The 19631-nt window shown below is 40.9% G+C and overlaps 2 protein-coding genes across 2 annotated transcripts in view; both read right to left on the bottom strand.

The window, feature by feature from the left end:
• The window catches only part of LOC115542533 (myosin heavy chain, fast skeletal muscle-like), a 193577-nt gene that overhangs the window by 14267 nt on the left and 159679 nt on the right, over window positions 1–19631 (bottom strand). The gene's annotated exons all lie outside the window — the stretch shown is intronic.
• Window positions 1904–12195, bottom strand: LOC115542531 (myosin heavy chain, fast skeletal muscle-like). Its single transcript, XM_030354816.1, has 41 exons — window positions 12156–12195; window positions 11735–11769; window positions 11410–11624; window positions 11162–11305; window positions 10914–11070; window positions 10797–10824; window positions 10579–10696; window positions 10373–10465; window positions 10219–10282; window positions 10039–10137; window positions 9635–9738; window positions 9405–9543; window positions 9162–9280; window positions 8890–9039; window positions 8599–8769; window positions 8205–8505; window positions 8001–8071; window positions 7799–7886; window positions 7583–7700; window positions 7369–7492; window positions 7161–7297; window positions 6825–7080; window positions 6496–6738; window positions 6200–6376; window positions 5946–6091; window positions 5763–5853; window positions 5283–5672; window positions 5052–5178; window positions 4804–4922; window positions 4522–4718; window positions 4258–4441; window positions 3999–4164; window positions 3787–3911; window positions 3404–3712; window positions 3108–3311; window positions 2901–3026; window positions 2652–2822; window positions 2460–2564; window positions 2261–2356; window positions 2048–2179; window positions 1904–1924 (listed from the first exon to the last, which is right to left on the bottom strand). Exons 3-41 carry the CDS (start codon window positions 11614–11616, stop codon window positions 1904–1906), a joined length of 5817 nt encoding a protein of 1938 aa, XP_030210676.1. The 5' UTR covers window positions 11617–11624; window positions 11735–11769; window positions 12156–12195.

Genomic DNA, 19631 nt, shown 5'->3' with positions numbered 1-19631 from the left:
GCACAATCGACTGAAAATCAATGTCAATCTTTGCATATCCAATCCGCATCGGAGGAAAAAGAGTGTCATCCGTGAGAATGTTCCTCTCTTTTGACTTGATGTGCTTCATTACTGAATAACTGCTCTTACAAATGTAAGTGCTCCCAAACATGCTGGCCAAAACGTGCTTCTGGTAGCAGTCTCCAAAATGAAATCCCCCTCTCATTGAAACATTTTTTGGATTTTTTTATTTTTTAATAAAAACTGCGGGCTGCCAGTTGCCCATCCCGATATACACAATATTGAATGCAGAGCCTTGCTTGCAGATTTTACAGGTCTATGTGTTACGATTCCTCCTCCATGTTTTCCTATCGCCAGCGTCTTGCAGTCTCATTGGCTGAAGGTCTTCGCTCCTGTCGGTTCCTGCGGTTGCAACACCTTTCAATCTGCAGGATTTGGACTCCAAGACAGGTCCAGATATCAAAGCTGCTCGATATCTCTTGGGTCACTGCGATGTATTGCTGCGCCTATCGGATTGCTTCTTTGCAGTTTTTGCCCTCTTTTGCACATGCTATGATATTCCTTTACGCTGCGCTTTTGTCTGGGATTTCAAAATCTTGTCTTTCTCTGGAAAGTGTGAGATTTTGAGTATTCACACCCAAATCATAAACAGGGAATACGTCGGTTAACACCAGGGATGGAAACTTTTGCATTAGTTGTGCGTTTCTCAAGTACTCCAATGTTTATAAATATATCATGCTGATGAAGAGAAACTTGAAGCAAAATATTTGATTTAATATTAGAGCATAATCATGGAAAAGTACAGGCAGAAAAGTTACCAAGGATACAATCAGTGAGACAATTGGTGATCAATATTCTAATAGGGTGTCATGGTCCGCCCCTGGTTTTCCCATTCACCCGCCTGCCACCCTGATCTCCCCTAATTAACCCAACCACCTTCACCTGTGCTCCCCCTATAACAGTCCTCTCCTTTCACTCAGTCCTTGCCAGATTGTCTCTTGTTTCATTCAGAGCTTTCCGCAACTCCCATTTGACTTTGTCTACTCCACTCTGCCTGTTAACGAACCCTCGCCTGTCTGACCTCGTGCCTGCCGTCCAGTCCCTGTCGGTCTGTCTGCTCCTCTGTCCCCGTCTCCTGATCCACCTGCCTGACTTCCTGTTATTGACCCTTCGCCTGCCTGACCTCCCACCCAACGTCGAGTCCCTGTCGGTCTGTCTGCTCTCCAGTTCCCGTCTCCCGATCTGCTCTTCTGCCCTCCCGTTGCCGACTCCTCGCCTGCTGACCCACCGACGATTCCCTTGCAATTCCTTTCTAATTTCAAAATTGCACTTTTGAGACTTGAGACAGTTTTGTTTAAAGCACAAGTTTATACTGTCCAATTTACACGTTTGCACTTAAAATCTGTTGTTTAAGATGAAGAGAAAAATGTAATAAGAATAAAGAATAAAGTACATTTGCATTTTGTAACACAGTTGAGCCATTTTTATTATTTAAGAGCAGATTGAATCGAATCGAATCGTGATTAATCGATTCAGAACCTTATGAATAGAAATCAAATCGATTTAGGAAATTGGCTGCGATACCCAGCCCTATTTATGATTGATATTTCCACGACACATGCACATTCCAAAGCATTGCTTTACATTTTCCTTCGCTACATATGCCTGAAAGCATGTAGAATTTGATTACAATTATTTTTATGTTAAACCTTCCGGCCTACGTCCAATGACCTATGAGATCCATCTCTATTAAAGATAAACCTGTTTATAGGACTGAGCAAAGGAAGTAAAGCAAAACAAATAACTACACATTACAAGATGGACGGTTGATGGAAAGTTTATTGATTTCCCAATTGAGTCATATTGTATGACTTGTGTGTGCGATGTTTCACGTTTAACGGAATTATTCAGCACTGTCCTTCACCTAAAGAGAAATACAAAACAAATGTAGAATTTGTTTAAAAGGCATTTGTATAAAATAATATGAGGACATTTTTAGGACACATGTTTGTGGAATAATAAACACTGTATTTTTTTGTCCAATTACCTTTCCAGAGTCACGGGTCTTAGACCTCAACTTGTTGACCTGAGTCTCAGCGATGTCAGCACGTTCCTCAGCCTCCTCCAGTTCATGTTGAACCTTCCTGCACTTGGAAAGGTAAGAGTTGGCCTGCTCCTCCTGTAGGAACATTTACATTTAGTTTTTAATAAGTACTGAAATTGATGCATAACCGGATTTTGTAATGTAGTTTTTACTTACAGCTTCCTCAGACTGCCTCTTGTAAGCCTTCACCTTCAGTTGCAGCTTATCCACAAGATCCTGGAGTCTGGCACCATTCTTCTTATCCTCCTCAGTCTGATGTACATTTGAAAGTGACAAATCAACATCATGTGTCCTTTAGTTATGATCAAAATGCTAATGCATTCGAAACATATTTGGAGATGTAAGTTTGACATACCTGGTAGGTGAGTTCCTTGACTCTCCTCTCATATTTGCGGACACCTTTTACTGCTTCTGCTCCACGTCTCTGTTCATTATCCACCTCTGACTCCAGATCACGAACCTTTAGAGTAGATTGATTTAATAAATCTTGTCCTTCGATTGGTCTTTTTTGGATACTTTTTTAAATGTATGCTGATTATTATCTTACTCTGGACTCCAGTTTCTGGAGCTGCTTCTTGCCCCCCTTCATGGCCAGGTTCTCAGCCTCATCCAGGCGATGCTGCAGGTCTTTCACTGTGACCTCCAGGTTCTTCTTCATCCTCTCCAGGTGAGAGCTAGTGTCCTGCTCTTTCTTCAGCTCCTCAGCCATCATGGCAGCCTACAAGGTCGAGTAGTATATTCATTAAGAGTTCCATTAAGGTGCAATAACATCATTTACAAACGAGTGTAGACCTACATCAGTGATGGCCTTCTTGGCCTTCTCTTCAGCATTCCTGGCTTCCTGGACGCTGTCATCCACCTCACCCTGGACTTGGACCAAGTCAGTCTCCAGCTTCTTCTTTGAGTTCAACAGGCTAGTGTTCTGAAACAAATTATAATAACATTTCTTTCAAAACATGTACGTTTTCTTGTATTCGAATGATACAATTAGAATGTTGGTTACCTGAGAGTGCAGCAGTCCAACGCGCTCGCTGGCGTCCACCAGCTCTTGCTCAGCCACTTTGCGGCCTCTCTCTGTCTGTTCCAGAGCTGCCCTCAGCTCCTCAATTTCAGCCACCATTAGACCGTTCCTACGGTCCACCATGGCAGCCTGCTCCTTCAGGTCTTCCGCAGCTCTGACGGCATCATCAAGATGCAACTGGGCATCCTAATATTAACAGAAAACACGTATCAGAAAAAATCCCAACAGGATAGCTCGAACTATGTTTTACATGCGCCATGCAATAGTTTGTGTCATACCTTCAGTTGTCCTTGAACATTCCTCAGCTGCTTCTGGGCCTCAGCAGCCTGGCGGTTAGCATGACTCAGCTGGATCTCCATCTCATTCAGGTCTCCTTCCATCTTTTTCTTGATTCTCAGGGCATCATTCCTGCTCCTGACCTCAGAGTCAAGAGTGGCCTGCATGGAGTCAATGACCCTCTGGCTGTTCCTCTTGATCTGCTCCATCTCCTCATCCTTTTCAGCCAGCTTCCTGTCAACCTCACCCTTAATCTGGTTCAGCTCCAGCTGGACACGCAGAATCTTGGATTCTTCATGCTCCAGAGTTCCCTAATGTATAAAATGAAATTAGACACATTTGTGGAAATTGAATTTTTTTTTTTTTCTTATTTAATCATCCTAACCTCAGCTTCCTCAAGGGCTGACTGGATCTCGGTCTTCTCTGTCTCCACTTGCTTCTTGGATTTCTCCAACTCATGGATGCTCTTTCCGGTTTCACCAATTTGTTCAGTCAGATCAGAAATCTCCTCTGCCAAGCAGATTTGTATTTGTTACAAGTCTGTCATGGATATTTATCTGCATTCTAGTACTACTAATGTTAATGACAAATACTCACGTTGGAGGTTTTTGTTTTCACGCTTCATGGTCTCCAGATGATCCAGAGTTTCTTCATAGGAGTTCTTAATCTTGAAAAGCTCAGTGCTGAGAGAACGAGACTCTTTCTGAGTTCCTTCAAGCTCTGCCTGGCCCTCCTCATATTTCTGCTTCCAGTCAGCCAAAACCTATACATTATTTTTGGTTAGCGGTGGTTTAGGACCGGAGGAAGGATCATGGGATGATAATAATACAATTTATTTAAATTAATTAAAACTCACCTTGTCAAAGTTCCTTTGCTTCTTGTCAAGGTTGGCAGCCAGTCCATTGGCCCTCTCCACATCAACCATGAGATCCTCCACCTCACCCTGGAGTCTCTGTTTGGTCTTCTCCAGAGAGGCACACTTTGAGTTCACTGCCTCAATCTGTTCCTCAGCCTCCTGAAGGCGCTGGGCCAGCTTTTTCCTGTTAAAAAATTACCTGGTTGAATTTGTGTAGCATCAAATATAATGTCTACCTTAGCTAGTATTAAATATTTGACTCACTTGGACTCCTCCAGCTCCTCAGTGCGCTGGATAGCATCAGTTTCATACTTGCTCCTCCACTGAGCCACCTCACTGTTGGCCTTGGACATTCCACGCTGCAGCTCAGCTTTGGCCTCCTGCTCCTCCTCAAACTGCTCCCTCAGAAGGTCACAGTCATGGCGGGCTGATTGCACACCATGAGCAAGAGCATTCTTGGCCTGCAAAAGGTGAAACAAACCATGTCAATTCAAGATCATTTTTTATCTTTGTCCCCTACAATTTTTATCAATAATACTACCATACCTTAACTTCCTCCTCATTTTGCCTCTTCAGCTCCTCAATCTGCTGAGTATAGGCCTGCTTGCCTCTGGTCAGCTGTGAGACAAGAGCTTCCTTCTCCTCAAGCTGACGGCCAAATTCGCCTAGTTGGAGGTGGAATGTTAAATATTGAATACGTTGTTTAAAAGGTGTTAAACTTTAAAGATTCTCTCCAGGCCTCCATTTAGATGCATTTATGATGAACACAAATGACCATATGCTGAAGCGTATACCATTTTCTGTCAGCAGTCTTGCTCTCTGGGCACTGATGTCATTGATCTGGCGAGCATTCTCATCACTCTTAGCCTTGATTTCACTCAGTTGGTCCTCAAGGGTACGGCAGATCTTCTCCAGATTTCCCTGATCATTAAAAATGTATCAATTTGAACTCAATGTACATTTATTTTCATCTATCTATTTAAAAATAATAATTAACACACTGAAGGATTTAAGGAATAACTTACCTTGGCCTTCGAAACAGCTTCCATGTTGCTGGAGAGGTCATCAATCTCCATCTTGAACTCGCTCTTCTCCTTCTCAAGCTTCTGCTTGACACGCTGGAGGTTGTCAATCTGCTCTCCCAGCTCTGCTACACTGTCAGCCTGCTTCTTACGCAGAGCAGCAGCAGTGGCTTCATGCTGCAGGGTGGACTCCTCAAGGTCACGACGCAGCTTCTGGAATTCAGCCTCACGCTTCTTGTTCATCTCAATCTGAGCAGAAGTGGCTCCACCAGCCTCCTCAAGCCTCTCACTGATCTCTTCAAGTTCCCTGGAGAGATCAGCTCTCTGCTTCTCAACCTTGGCACGAGCAGCACGCTCAGCCTCAATCTCTTCCTCCAGTTCCTCAATACGGGCCTAAATAATACACAAATATTAAGGTCAATATCCAAGTTCATAATTTCAGAACGTTTATATTAAAACAATTAAATTGATTAATTTTCCCACCTGAAGCTCCTTGATCTTTTTCTGAAGCTGAGCGCCCAATGACTGCTCATCCTCAATTTTGCTCAGAAGCTGGCTGGTCTCAAAGTCCTTCCTGTGAATAATTAATAAGAAAAATTGTAAACCATATCAAAACAGTCACATGCACTAAACCCGATTGTTATTGTTAAAAAACAAATTAATTACTTCTTGATTTTCTCGTCAGACTGCTGTTTGTCATTCTCAAGATCCATGACAGTTTCCTGAGACAGTTTCAGATCACCCTCAAGCTTTCTCTTGGATCTCTCAAGGTCCATACGGAGCTTCTTCTCTTGCTCCAGAGAACCTTCAAGCTGGATGTCAATAATTGAAAAATAATTAAGAACAATCCAATGTAATATTGAATATTCACTCAACTCCATTACTAATATTCATTGAAAGTTTCCATGAGCTTTTCTCACATCATCCACTTGCTGTTCAAGCTTGGTCTTGGCCTTGGTCAGAGTGTTGACTTTGTCTTCCTCTGCCTGCAGGTCATCAAGAGTCTGCTGATGTGACTCTTGGAGGGCTTTCTTCTCCTTTGTCAGCTTAGCAACGCTCTCATCCTGAGAGGCCATCTCCTCAGTCAGGTTCTTCACCTGAAAAAAACAAATTCACGTTTCATAATTTCTCATAAGTAAAATGTAACCTTCCCTTAAACTCTATAACGGATGGACAATGTTGATGGTGATGGTATTGTGGTTAAATCTTAACAAACCTTGTTTTCAGTGGCATGTTTCTCCTTCTCCACTTTGGCCAAGGTAAGCTCCAGGTCATCAATGTCCTTCTTGAGTTCAGAGCATTCATCTTCCAGTTTCCTCTTCTTGGCAGTCAGCTCAGCATTGATTTCCTCCTCATCCTCCAATCTCTCAGTCGTCTCCTTGAGTTTGGCCTCCAGCTGGATCTTACTTTTGATTAGTCCTTCACACCTCTCCTCAGCATCATTCAGATTGTCTCCTTCCTGTGTGATATTCATATTGGTAAAACATGTCACATCAAATGTATCTCAATGTTTGCACACATACATTTTACATAATGTTTACCTACAGAAGCCATTTGCAGTGCAAGATCATTCTTCTCCTGCACGAGAGAAACCATCTTCTGCTCAAGTTCCTTCTTCTTGGCCAGGGCAGCTGCCAAGTCAGTCTTCATCTTATCATAGTTTTCCTTCATATTGGCAAGCTCCTTCTCGGTTTCAGCACTCTTCAGAAGAGGCTTTATCTTGTAGTACACCTTCATCCATGGCCAGTGTTTGACATTCATGAATGAGCGGATGTTGTACTGAATAGTGTAGATGGCTTCCCTATAGAATAAAATAAACCATCATATCGGGGATGTAATACAAACCCATTGGTGTTTTGACAACAATGTTTAAAAACATACCTCCTCTCCGTCATCTTCACGTATTCCTTTCTCATGACATAACCTCTGGCTGCAGCCTGAATCATCCCGACCAGAGCTGCCAGCTTCTCATCTCGCATCTCCTCAAGAGTACCCAGAAGACCAGCTTTGAAGAACACCTTAATGTAAAAAGAGACGTTTGTCAGCGTCAAATCCAGTATAAACCTAGTTTTTGCAGCAATAAACATACCTTGGTGTGTCCAAATTTGTACTCATCATGAGGTACGTCAATGGATCCAAGAAGTTTCTCAGAAGCCTTCTTGTTGTCAATAAACTGACCGTCAGGAATGACACTGGCATTCAGTACTTTGTACCTGAAGAAGACCATTGTAACGTTTTTAACAATAACTAAAATGTTAAAAGACATTTTTAAAGTTCAAAAATCAAAATCCTTCAGTTAATACCTCTGCTTGAAGTCAGCATAGATGATTCTGCTGGGGAAGCCCTTTCTGCAGATTCTGATGCCCTCCAGCACACCGTTACACCTCAGCTGGTGGATAACCAGGTGGTTCTCCATGAGTCCTGTCATTTTGGTGAAATTCACGAATTTAATATTATAAGTTAACTAAATGTATAATCTTGATGCAGACACTATGAACATTTACTAGTAGTCACTGTACCTGGAGTCTTTGACTCATTGGGAATCAGACAACGCACAAAGTGAGGATGGGTGCTCCTCAAGTTGGTCATCAGTTTGCCCAAGTTCTCCTAAAGGCACGAAACTAAATATTAATTACGTAGAACGATTTAGAATTATATATGCATATGTAGTAAGTAGTACTACAAGTACATTTTTACATTTATTTGTGTGTTTACCCTTACCCTGAACTGTGATGACACTGTTTGCATGGAGCCACCCTTCTTCTTGCCTCCTTTCTTGGCACCCCCGACCTCTGTTTTTAATTATAGTTGATTGGTCACTGTTCAATTTATAACTTTAGTTTTTTCTAAGAAACACATTTAGTGTCTGGAAATAATTATAATATCACTGACGTAAAAACTACTGGTCCCAAATGTGAGCCGTACCTTCAACTACAGGTGGGTACAGGACAGGCAGCAGTTTGTTAGAGGACTTCTGGTACAGCCCAATAACAGAGTCATTCAGGGGATCCTTGTTCTTGTCCAGCCAGCCAGTGACGTTGTAGTCCACAGTACCAGCATAGTGCACCAGGGAGAAGTGGGCCTCAGCCTTGCCCTTTCCTGGCTTGGGCTTCTCAAATGCTCTGTTCTTGCCAAGATGCTGGTCATACAGCTTGTTCTTGAAGGAAGAGTCTGAGGCCTTGGGGAACATACACTCCTCTTCAAGGATGGAGAAGATTCCCATTGGCTTAAGAGAAAAAAATATTGATGAAACATTATCAAAAGTAATTTGTAATTCACGCAAAGAATAATTATTTATACTTATAATATTCAGGTGTACCTTCTCAATGAGCTCAATGCAGGCAGCCAAGTCCATGCCAAAGTCAATGAACTCCCAGATGATACCCTCCTTCTTGTACTCCTCTTGCTCCAGGACGAACATGGTGTGGTTGAAGAACTGTTGCAGTTTCTCATTGGTAAAGTTGATGCACAGCTGCTCCATGCTGTTGTACTAGTAGGGGACATTTAATAAACCGACTATTACTCGTTTTCAAGAATTGAATGGTAATGACTAACGTCTCAGAATGAAGGAAATGCTTTCAGAAATGCTGCCACTTATTGAACAACCTACATCAAAAATTTCAAAACCAGCAATGTCCAGCACACCAATGTAGAATTGTCTTGTTTGCTTGGTGTCCAGCATCGTGTTGATGCGGATGACCATCCACAAGAACAGCCTCTCATAGATAGACTTGGCCAGGGCACTCACTGAGTTGTTGACCTGAAAATATTTTTTTATATAAAATCATCACAATTATATCAAAATATACTATACGTCATAATAGACAAACCATGTTAACAGAACTTGTACCATATTTCCTTAACAAACTGTGTTTTTCTTACCTGAGGTACAGTCTGTCCCTTGGTGACATACTCATTTCCGACCTTCACTCTTGGGTAGCAAAGAGCCTTGAGCATATCAGCAGAGTTCAGACCCAGTAGATAGCAAATCTTGTCGGCCTCTACAAAGGTAACATGAAAAATGAATGTGTTATTATTCTGCATAATAATTACCCCAAATGTAATACAAGCAAATATGCACCAATATACCTTCTAGTGCACTGATGAATACATGTTAATCGTTACCTTCATTGCCATCTGGCTCAGCCTGCTCCTCACGCTGCTTCTGCTTAAACTTCATGTTACCGTGGTGAAGCACAGCACCAGTAAACTTAAAGATGGCCACCTTGTCCTCATTAGTGAAGCCCAAAATATCAATAGCAGCCTGTGTTGAAAACAAAGAACATTTAGAAAACATTTTGTAAAACGTATGCCACGTGGAAAATATATGAATTGTTTTTCAATCAACGACTGACATCAGTAGCATCCAGCTCCTCTTTGTCATCAATGCTGGCCACAGTGATCTGACCCTGACTGCACATGGGGAAGTCGTAGGGGTTGCTGGTGATGAGTGACATTTCTGAGGGATTAAACAAAGGTCATTTTTTCTGCTTTATATGCTGCTACCTGACAGTTAACTTCTGAATAAAAAAATAGTTAATCTTGCTTTTCCAAATGCATTTCCATAATATGCAATGGAAGATATAATCTTTACCAAAAACGATTTATTCTAGAGAGAAAACTAGCCCTTTAAATATTTGAACTTCAGAAGTAATTTTTACATATTACGTCATATTCGAATAGATAAAGGCAATTCAGGACAACTTTTCATCTTAATATTAAGTACATTCTTCACACTCTTACTATTATAAAATCTCACCAATGATCTCAGGTTTGTGGTTGGTCATCATCTGGAAGAAGATGTGATAGCCTCTCTCATCGGGAAGCTGGAATGACACTCTGGACTTCTCCAGCAGATCTATAAGGCCCATTCATTAATCAAAACCTATACCACTAATAATCTTGGTTAAGGAATCCACATGTAGAACTAGATACTTACACGTCTCAATGTCAGCACTGGATAGTTTACCGTTTGCGTGGAAATGAATTCTGATGAATTTACCCTGTTTGCAAAATAATTAGTTTTAATCATCCTCAAAAAAATACTCAAAAACTAGGGAGCATCTTCAGGGAGGAATTCATTTCATACTTACAAAACGGGAGGAGTTGTCATTTCTCACAGTCTTGGCATTACCATAGGCCTCCAGCAGGGGATTTGCTGCAATGATCTGGTCCTCCAGTGACCCCTATAATCCGACATAAAATGTTTATACCTTTTTCTGAATTATATTTGAATTCTTCATTTTCTTATGTGATTTATTAATGAATTGATTCATTGATTTAATTGATTTAAACATACTTTTATCTTTCCAGCGCCTGCATCCGCCGCCTTATCTCCTCCACCGCTCACTGCGATGGTAGCAAAATACTGGATGACACGCTTGGTGTTCACAGTCTTTCCAGCACCGGATTCTCCACTGGGTGTGAAAAGAAGAATAAAGTAAATTCATTTTGACATGTTTCCAATGCATGATTCATTGTATTATATCTATGTCATATTAACAGAATCAAACTTACGTGATCAGGACGGACTGGTTCTCTCTGTCTGCAAAGAAAATTCACATTTGAATGATTATACCATTTATTCATAAAAACAAGGTAAGATTAGGGATTTCAAACTTTGAATTTACAAACCAGTGAGCATGAACTGAAAGGCGTTGTCAGAGACAGAGAAGATGTGGGGTGGAGCCTCCATTCGCTTCTTGCCTCTGTAGGCATTGACACACGACTGATCGTACACTGGGAGCCACTTGTAGGGGTTTACAGTGGCACAGAACAGCCCCGAGTAGGTCTGAAGGAAATCACAGAGAGTTTCAGGGTAATTTATATACTATACTATTATATATTTTATGTATTTTAATTTAGAATGTTAAATATCATACGTAGATCATCCATGCTGCATAACGCTCTGCAAGGTTATACAACACAGAGGCTTCATGGAGATGGGTCATCATGGCCATGTCCTCAATTTTGTCATACTTGGGAGGATTCATGGGATAGACATCTTCTTCCTTGACTGTCCTCTCCTGAAATATGGAAACCCATTTTTAGTTTTCTTAATAATGCATCTTTCACTTTCGCATTGTTGATACCAACAATCTAGTCCATGCCATGATCAACCTCTGCCTACCTCCTTTGTAGCCAAAACTGTGACGGTGACTTTGCCAGCATCCCTCTTAGTGACGTTACACTTGACGTACAGTTCCTTAACATCACTGACATATGCAGCAGCCTTCGCATCAAATGCCGTGCTCTGGGCCGCAATCCTCTCCTTCTCTGGCTTCCGGAGGTAAATGGCAGCCGCGCCATAAATGGCCATTTCTGCATCCGTACTCATGATGGAGGCTTATTTCATGAAAACAAACATACTCATTTATTTATTTTAACTGACATATATAGATGGCTTCAAGAAGGTTTTGTGATGGTGTTTGTCCACGAGATATTCATATTCTTACCGTTTCCTTCCCTCTAATCGCAGAATAAATTGTTCCTTTAAAATAAAAGTTATTATTAGTGTTATTAAGTCACATGTATAAGTAAAGGTCGATTTTGTTTTGACAACAAAAAATTAAATTAAAAATTCAGATAAGATGCAGCTATAAGACACCTCTAATGACCTCTAAAATAAGAAGAATACCTAGAAAGAAGATTACTTGAAAAATCGTTACGAATGTAAACAACACTAGATAGTAATTTGAATAACCAAAGATCCTAAACATTATCTAAAAGACATGTGAATTAAAAATATTCTACATGATTCTTTTTAAGAGGTAGATGAATAGGAATATTTTCAATGAACGCAATAAAAAAAAGCATCTCTGATTCCCCATGCAATGCCCTCCCTTCCACAGCAGCTGAAGCATCAGTCTGACTTACCACCAGTTGTAATAACCTGAAAGCCCCTGCAGTCTCTCCATCTCATCTTGTGGCCTCTTATATAGAGGTGGTTCTGCAGTCCAGGCTGAAACTAAATAAGGGCAGATCTTCTTGTTCTGTTGAGCTTTGCATTTAATTTGTTCATTGGCATATACATTTCCAGTAACAGTTACAATTCTGAAAGCAAATTAATAATTGACTTTGAAGATATATATAATACAATATAATGTTAGCTTATTGTATTTTCTCAACGTATATTTTGTTATTCATATTTTGTTTCCTTGCAGATTGTGATCACTTATTTAACAATCAGTTTTACACAATCTATAATTAAATCATGTACAAACGTTGAATACGTATCCATGCCACATTGCAACTGTAAGCAAGGGTTCCTTTTTTGGCTTTGTCACAGTATTCAAACATTTATGACATAATGCCAAGGTAGACGATTCAATAGAGGCCCTAATGCTGGGGGGTATAGGGCTGCATGTGTTCATTTATTTTAATCATGACTGATTTTTTAAGTTCTTGTATACTTGTATCCACAGGTGTACAGACACTCATCTGCCGTCTCCCTATATTAATAGATATACCATGTGCATATCTGTTCCAAAACTATCTTTAGTATCATTTATTTACTTTAACAGATTAAAAGATGAAGAAGAAGTTTGAGATTCTATAAATATCCAAATTATTGTCCATATTGCAACATTGCAACTGTCCCCTGATTACCACTTTTGGCATGGTTAGAGTATATCAAATTTCATGACATGATGCCAAGGAATAGTGATGAATGTATTTTTACATTTTTTTCAGATTGTGTTTCCATTCAGCTTTGCTTCAATTATTTGTTCAATCTGCAATGATTGTGCTTTTAAACTGAATACTATTCAATCTAATGTGCAAAAGTGGACCACCAAGGGAATAAGATGTTTACTTGTTTTTTGGCATATATCTATGAACATATATATGTATGCAAAGGCCTATCCACAAATTAATTCTACTATGTAATCACCTTCTTATTCAATTGCATGAAAATACTTTTTATTGTACTATTGTATGTTTGATATCTTCATATTGGACAGTTGTTTATGTTACACTGTATCCTCTAGCTTGATGTCGGAGTGCTTGACCTCACATAAATACACCAGTGGCAAATCGCTTGCTATTTGGCTGGCAGAAAGGATATTAAGATTGAACAGACTTTATTGGCTTGTGTAACCAGTCAAAAGCAATTATATTTATATTGGCACCCATATACATACAACATTTCCACCCATATCAAAAATTGTCTTAGATGTGTAACTTCATTGCAGATGCCAGTTGTAAATACATGTAGTCTGATTAACAAACATTGGGGGGAGAGTAAGAAGTTTAATGGGAAAGAGAATACTGTTTAGCCTCAAAAATAGTTATATGTAGATATAGTCATATTTCAAGATGTTTTAGAAGGAGGAATCCTCCCTTCAAAACAATTATAATAAAAAAAGTATACATTATATGTATATATATACACACTGCTGAGTCTTCCTCTCAGCCATGTTTTCCGATATCTTTTGTAGGTGTTGTGATTCCTCCAAAGGATTACCTTTACCTTTAGTCTTGCTCTCTCATTGGATGAAGGTTGCTACTGTCATTGACAGTCGCTTCACGTTCCAGGATTCTGACTCCCAACACGTCCAGATATTTAACCTGCTAGATCACTCAGGGCTCTGCAACGCATTGTTGAGCCGCTCATATTGCATCTTTGCAGTTCACACTCCACGAACATCCTTTACGTGATGCCAAATGCCTCCAGCTTGGGCCTTTTTTTGTGATTTCAAAATGATGTAGGTGACTGGAAAATCTGGCTAGAATTGTGTAGTGTGAACTCTAGCCTTAGGTATTCAATCCCAACCCCAAGCTCAAGTTGAACAGGTTAACTCGTTTTAAACTGCAAAGTTTTGCAGTAGTTGTACATTGTGCAATGTATTACCCAAGGTTTATTTCACTCCGTTGAATTTCCTTTCACAACGCCTCTTTCTTATCATCTTTACTGCAGTCATCACCCAAATACACAGATACACAAGGTCATTGTTCCTGTCTGTTTACCATTCCTAGTGTACAATTTTAATAGCTAGATATCTAATTCATATCTGCTTTGGAACTATCTTTGCTATCATTTACCGTCTTGGACAGATGAAAAGCTATTTTGGCATCTATCTATAAATACTTAAGGTTTGCATTGCAGCTGAGAGCAGAGATACCTTTTTAGACTGGTTTTTTGGCATAAGACTATATTGACTGGAACAACATACCAAGGAATAGTGTTGCATATGCTTACATAGATTTTTAAGATTGCATTTCCATTAGTTAGTATTTTCCATTCCATTATTGAGTAATAACCAAATTCATATGAAAATACTTACCTTTACTGAAGATTGAGGATGTTTTAAGGTAATACAGATTACTTGTGAAAATTATGAGGCATATCGCTTCATATAAAAAAAAGATGTGTTTGTGTGTACATTTACATACTTCTATAAACATAGATAGTATAAAGATAGTTTGATTTAGTTATTTTTGCAATATAAGAACACCTCACTAAATTGTATTGCATTTTATATTATGTCAGTACTTTTATGTCTGATCTTTGTAGCAATGAATTTGTTAGCTTGATTGAGTGCTTGACCTCAATGAAATGCAGCAATGGCACATTGCTACCTATTTGGCTGACAGATAAAGATTGAAGTTGCTTCATCACCATGTGTAGCAAGCTAAGTATAATTATAAAGTCCAATTTAGTCTCGTAGTTTCAACACAATAATATTAGTCATGGCATTAATAATACTAATATAAATAATATGTTTTGTATAGATATATATGTGTTGGAATAATTCAAAAGTTCACGCTTTAAAGTATGAAGTGTGTGTTTATGTGTCTTGACGGAGCTCTTAATCTCCTTTTCAAATTCATCCGGTGACGAAAGCCAACAGTTTGCATGTCTTGTCTTCCACAGCTACCCATACCAGGGCCACAGCTCTGGCCCAGAGTGCAGCCCCCTCGTGCCTGAACTTGGGCCAGCTTGGCCCATGTGTAAGTGCCGATGACCACTAAATCCATGGTGAGCAACCGGTGAACGCCAGGCACATTCCCTGCTACACACCAGTTATAAATACATGTGGTCTGACTGATTCATGACTTTGAGAGGAGACTGAGAAGCATTATAGGAAAGAAAATACTGTTTAGCTGAGTTGCATAATTATTTGGTATTTGTTGTAGTTTTGCAGTCTCTTCACTGGTCTTCAAACTACGTCACAAAAAGACTCCTGATATGACACTTCCAAAATTGGATCCCCGCCACAGTTAGCCATCCAGGTCGTTGTTATAAAACAACAAAAAAGAGAATACAGATATTATATATTCATATACATGCATATATACGCCAGGGATGGGCAACTTTCATTAAAAAGAGGGCCACAATTTTTCATCATCCCCATCAGAGGGCCACATGCCTGCGCACTACAACTTATCGGATATTAGAGAGGCTACAAAAAAATTCTAAATAAGAACGAAATATTTGTATATATGTCTGTATGTTTATTGAACCAACATACATTAATTTCATATTTTCAATGCAATTTCAACATCTCGATACTCTTGTTAAACGACAGATACAACACTTGTTTTTACATAAATAAGAACAGCCACATAGGTGATTAGTATTTTTTTCACTGCAGAGAGCTCACTTACATCATCATTCAATGATGGCTGCAAACTGCAAATCAGTGGCCCAACATTGAGTGCAACAAATGTTAAGCTTGCTGGTAGTTCTACCATGAGGACTCAAAATCACGCGCGGCTGGCCGCCAATCACCAATCACCAGCTACCAATCACCTGCCTACACCTGCTCTATAAAGAGTAGCCTAACATGTTTTTGCTGCTCAGGTCTTCGTTCGACGCATGCTGCTGCTTTACTGTGCTTCTGATTATCTCGCATTTCTCGTCGCTTAGTTGCTACGTCGGTTAATACACACCAAGAGGTCATAACTTTGGATTCGTGCTGGTCGGCCTACTACTTCTGGTCCGGGCAAGTGAGCGCAGAAAGCCGTTCATTTCGGTCCCCGGTATCCTCAACAACACCACCAACAAGTTCCCAACACGGACATCCGCCTGGTTCTACAAACCCTCGCCGAGTTGGTGCAAAGCATTGGCGCCAGGATGGACGCCGTCGAAACACCATGCGGAACTCCCGGACGGGTCCAGGCCCCCAACCCGCTGTCGTCAGTCGCCACGGCGCCTTTCTACTTCCAGCAACCATCAGGCTCGGCTTCCTCCGCCTTCACAGGCTACTCACCTGGCACGTGCCCTGCTACCATGGCTACTGCAGTCCCCGCGTTAGCCCCCGCGTTAGCCCCCGCAGCGTATTCTCTCTCACAGCTCTACCAATCCAGCTTCAGGATGCGGCTCCCTCGGTCGGGTTAGGGGGTTTCTTCCAAGGGCAATGGTTTGCTGAGATGGCCAGTCGAAGCTGGCACGTTTGCCCTCGGGTCAGAGTCGTCTGCGCTGTTCGAGCTTTACCCTATCGTAGCAGCTAGCGTTCTGTGGGGCAAAGCATGGCGGCGTTAACGTATAACCATGTTTTGCGATAACAAAGCAGCGTCAAAACGGCTGGGAAGGTGGTCTTCCACAGCATACGGATTTTACATCCGGTTGAATTCGGTGAGTTCGTTGCACACGTCGGTGTGGTACAACACAGAACTCTACGTTCGCAATCAAAGGTTCATAATTATCTTTATACCGTGTACTAAAAAATGTGTACGTTTTCTCTTCATAACGCCAACTCAAGCGTTTTATTAGCCGTTTTCTGTTATTACTTTTTGCTGGAGAAGGAGGGGTGGGCAGCTGAAAGGAGTCGTAGCGAGACATGTTGTTTCGGCCTGGCATTCGAGAGGGCCTAGTGCACTGTTCGGTTAACTTCTTGTGTCTGAGGTTTTTCTTTTCACTTTAACATGAATGAAGTTGATGGGTTTTAGGCACTGTGGTAACTGAATATCACTAAGGTTTTTATTGACGAAGGGACTTTTAGATTGGTTCAGCTGCTGCTCACTAACTCTCACGTTCCTCTGCTCGCGATGCGATTCACATATCGATCAATTTATTGATTTTATTTATATATAAAAGATCCAAAGACAAAGAACAGGTACATTATGGTATCATTTTATATTATTATTTATAGTCTTATTGTTAATAGCTTCAGTCGCGTTGGTATTTAATTTTTCATTTGCTCGTTTATGTATGACAGTTAACAATGTTGGTGTATTACAATTATTTACGCGTGTAGGCCACTCCAACTCTCTCGATATTTCAAATAGATTAGTGTGCTCTCAGAGCTGGGAGATTTCATCCTTATTTTAACATATTACTCGAGACGGTGTTTCTCACAGCGTTCTCGGGTTCATGCGTTCTCGGGTTCATGCGTTCATGCGTCCATGCATACACGTCTCCTACTCAGACTTTTCCCCTACACGGGGTATTTAATTTTTCATTTGCTTGTTTAGCTATGTATGACAGTTAACAATTTTGGTGTGTTACAATTATTTATGTGTGTTGGCCACTCCAACTCACACTCGATATTTTGAATAGATTAGTGTGCTCCCTCAGAGCTGGGAGATTTCATCCTTATTTTAACATATTACTCGAGTCAGTGTTTCTCACAGCGTTCTACGGGTTCATGCGTTCTACGGGTTCATGCGTTCTACGGGTTCATGCGTTCTACGGGTTCATGCGTTCTACGGGTTCACGCGTTCTACGGGTTCTACGGGTTTACGCGTTCTTGGGTTTATGCGTTCTTGCGCAAATGCGTACACGTCTCCTACTCAGACTTTTTCCCCTACACGGGGCCTGACTTTCGCCGATGTCACCTTCTCTTTCTTGCAAGGCATTTTTCCATCTAAAAGCGATAGCCTAGGAGCAGCTGTTACTATTATCATTTCAAGAATCAACAACTCCCTGTCCTTACGCTTCCATGTTCCTTTATCTCAAGCTTCGGCAACGCACGTCCCCGAATCACCTGTTTATTTGCGGCCTGCCAATGCCTAAAGGGTGGTTCAGAGTCCATCTCGCGACGGTGGTAGAAGGGTGCGGCCTACCATCTCCCCTCTACACTGGCCACTCCTCCCGGATTGGAGCGGCAACCACAGCCGCTGAACAAGGGTTGCCGGTCGCGTCTATCAAACGGCTGGGAAGGCGGTCTTCCACAGCTTACGAATCCTACATCCGGTTGAATTCATGGTTCTTCCTTCAAGCGCACACGATGTTCTAACGTCGGTTAAGGCAGGTTCATCACGTTTGCTACTACAGCTGTTTTTGGCGGCCTGTTTCCATTCTAGTTTTAGTCTTGGTGTCAAGGTGTCATTTTTGTTTTTATTAGTTTAGTCACGTTCATACTCTTTCCAGTGATATCGAAATTCCGTCTAGGTATTATCAAAGATACAAGTGCGTAGATTTGTTAAATAAGGTAAACGGTCGAAAATTGACGTAGTTATGTCTCAACAGTTGAAGTTCCAGTTGGACAAAATAACGTTATTAGTTTATCGCCTAGTTTAGGTCAACGGAAATGAAGACATTTTAGCAGTCTTAATTTGTAAAACACTTTCAGTCTCGTTTGTATTCGCCAACAACATTGCACTACGTATTTAATTATAGTTATTGTCATATGACCAGCATTGTTCTCCTCACGCGATAAAGGTTCGTTGATGACGACATTTAGTCATAATTTTCGGTGTCAAAAGCAACACTATTTGCAACTACTGGTGGTGGTGGTTATCAGGTACTAAACTCATAAAGCAAAATTTGGCTATATAACTCAAGGTTAACCTGCAGCAACCCCGGCAAGTTTGACCACGTCGGTGGATCATCTAGAAAACACTTGAGTTCGGTGTCACGTTGGTGGCATATCATGGAAAAAATAAAACTCAAGGTTCGCAGCGGCGACCCCGGTGAGTGCGTTGGCCAAGGCGCAGCGGTAACAACTCGGGCACTCGTAACTATGACCACGTCGGTGGCACGTTATCTATTACTCATGGTTGACTGCAGTAACCCCGGTGAGTGCGTTGACCATGTCAACGCACAATTGGGGAACAACTCAGGCACTCGTGAGTTTGTTGCACACGTCGGTGCGGTACAACACAGTACTCAACGTCCTACATCCGGTCGAGTTCAAGGTTCTTTCTTCAAGCGCACACGATGCTCTCTAACGTAGGTTAAGACAGGTTTTACACGTTTGCAACCATAGCTGTTTTTGGCGGCCTGTTCCTTTCTAGTGTTAGTCTAGTCTTGTGTCAAGCTGTCATTTTAGTTTTTATTAGTTTTAGGTACATTCATACTCTTTCCAGTGTTATCGTAATTCCATTTAGATATTATCGAAGTTACAAGTGCGTAGTTTTGTTAAATAAGGTAAACGGTTGAAAATTGATGTTATGTCTGGAACAGTT

The sequence above is a fragment of the Gadus morhua genome, chromosome 4, assembly GCF_902167405.1.
Source record: "Gadus morhua chromosome 4, gadMor3.0, whole genome shotgun sequence".
Taxonomy (NCBI): domain Eukaryota; kingdom Metazoa; phylum Chordata; class Actinopteri; order Gadiformes; family Gadidae; genus Gadus; species Gadus morhua.
This window is presented reverse-complemented; position numbering and strand designations above follow the sequence as displayed.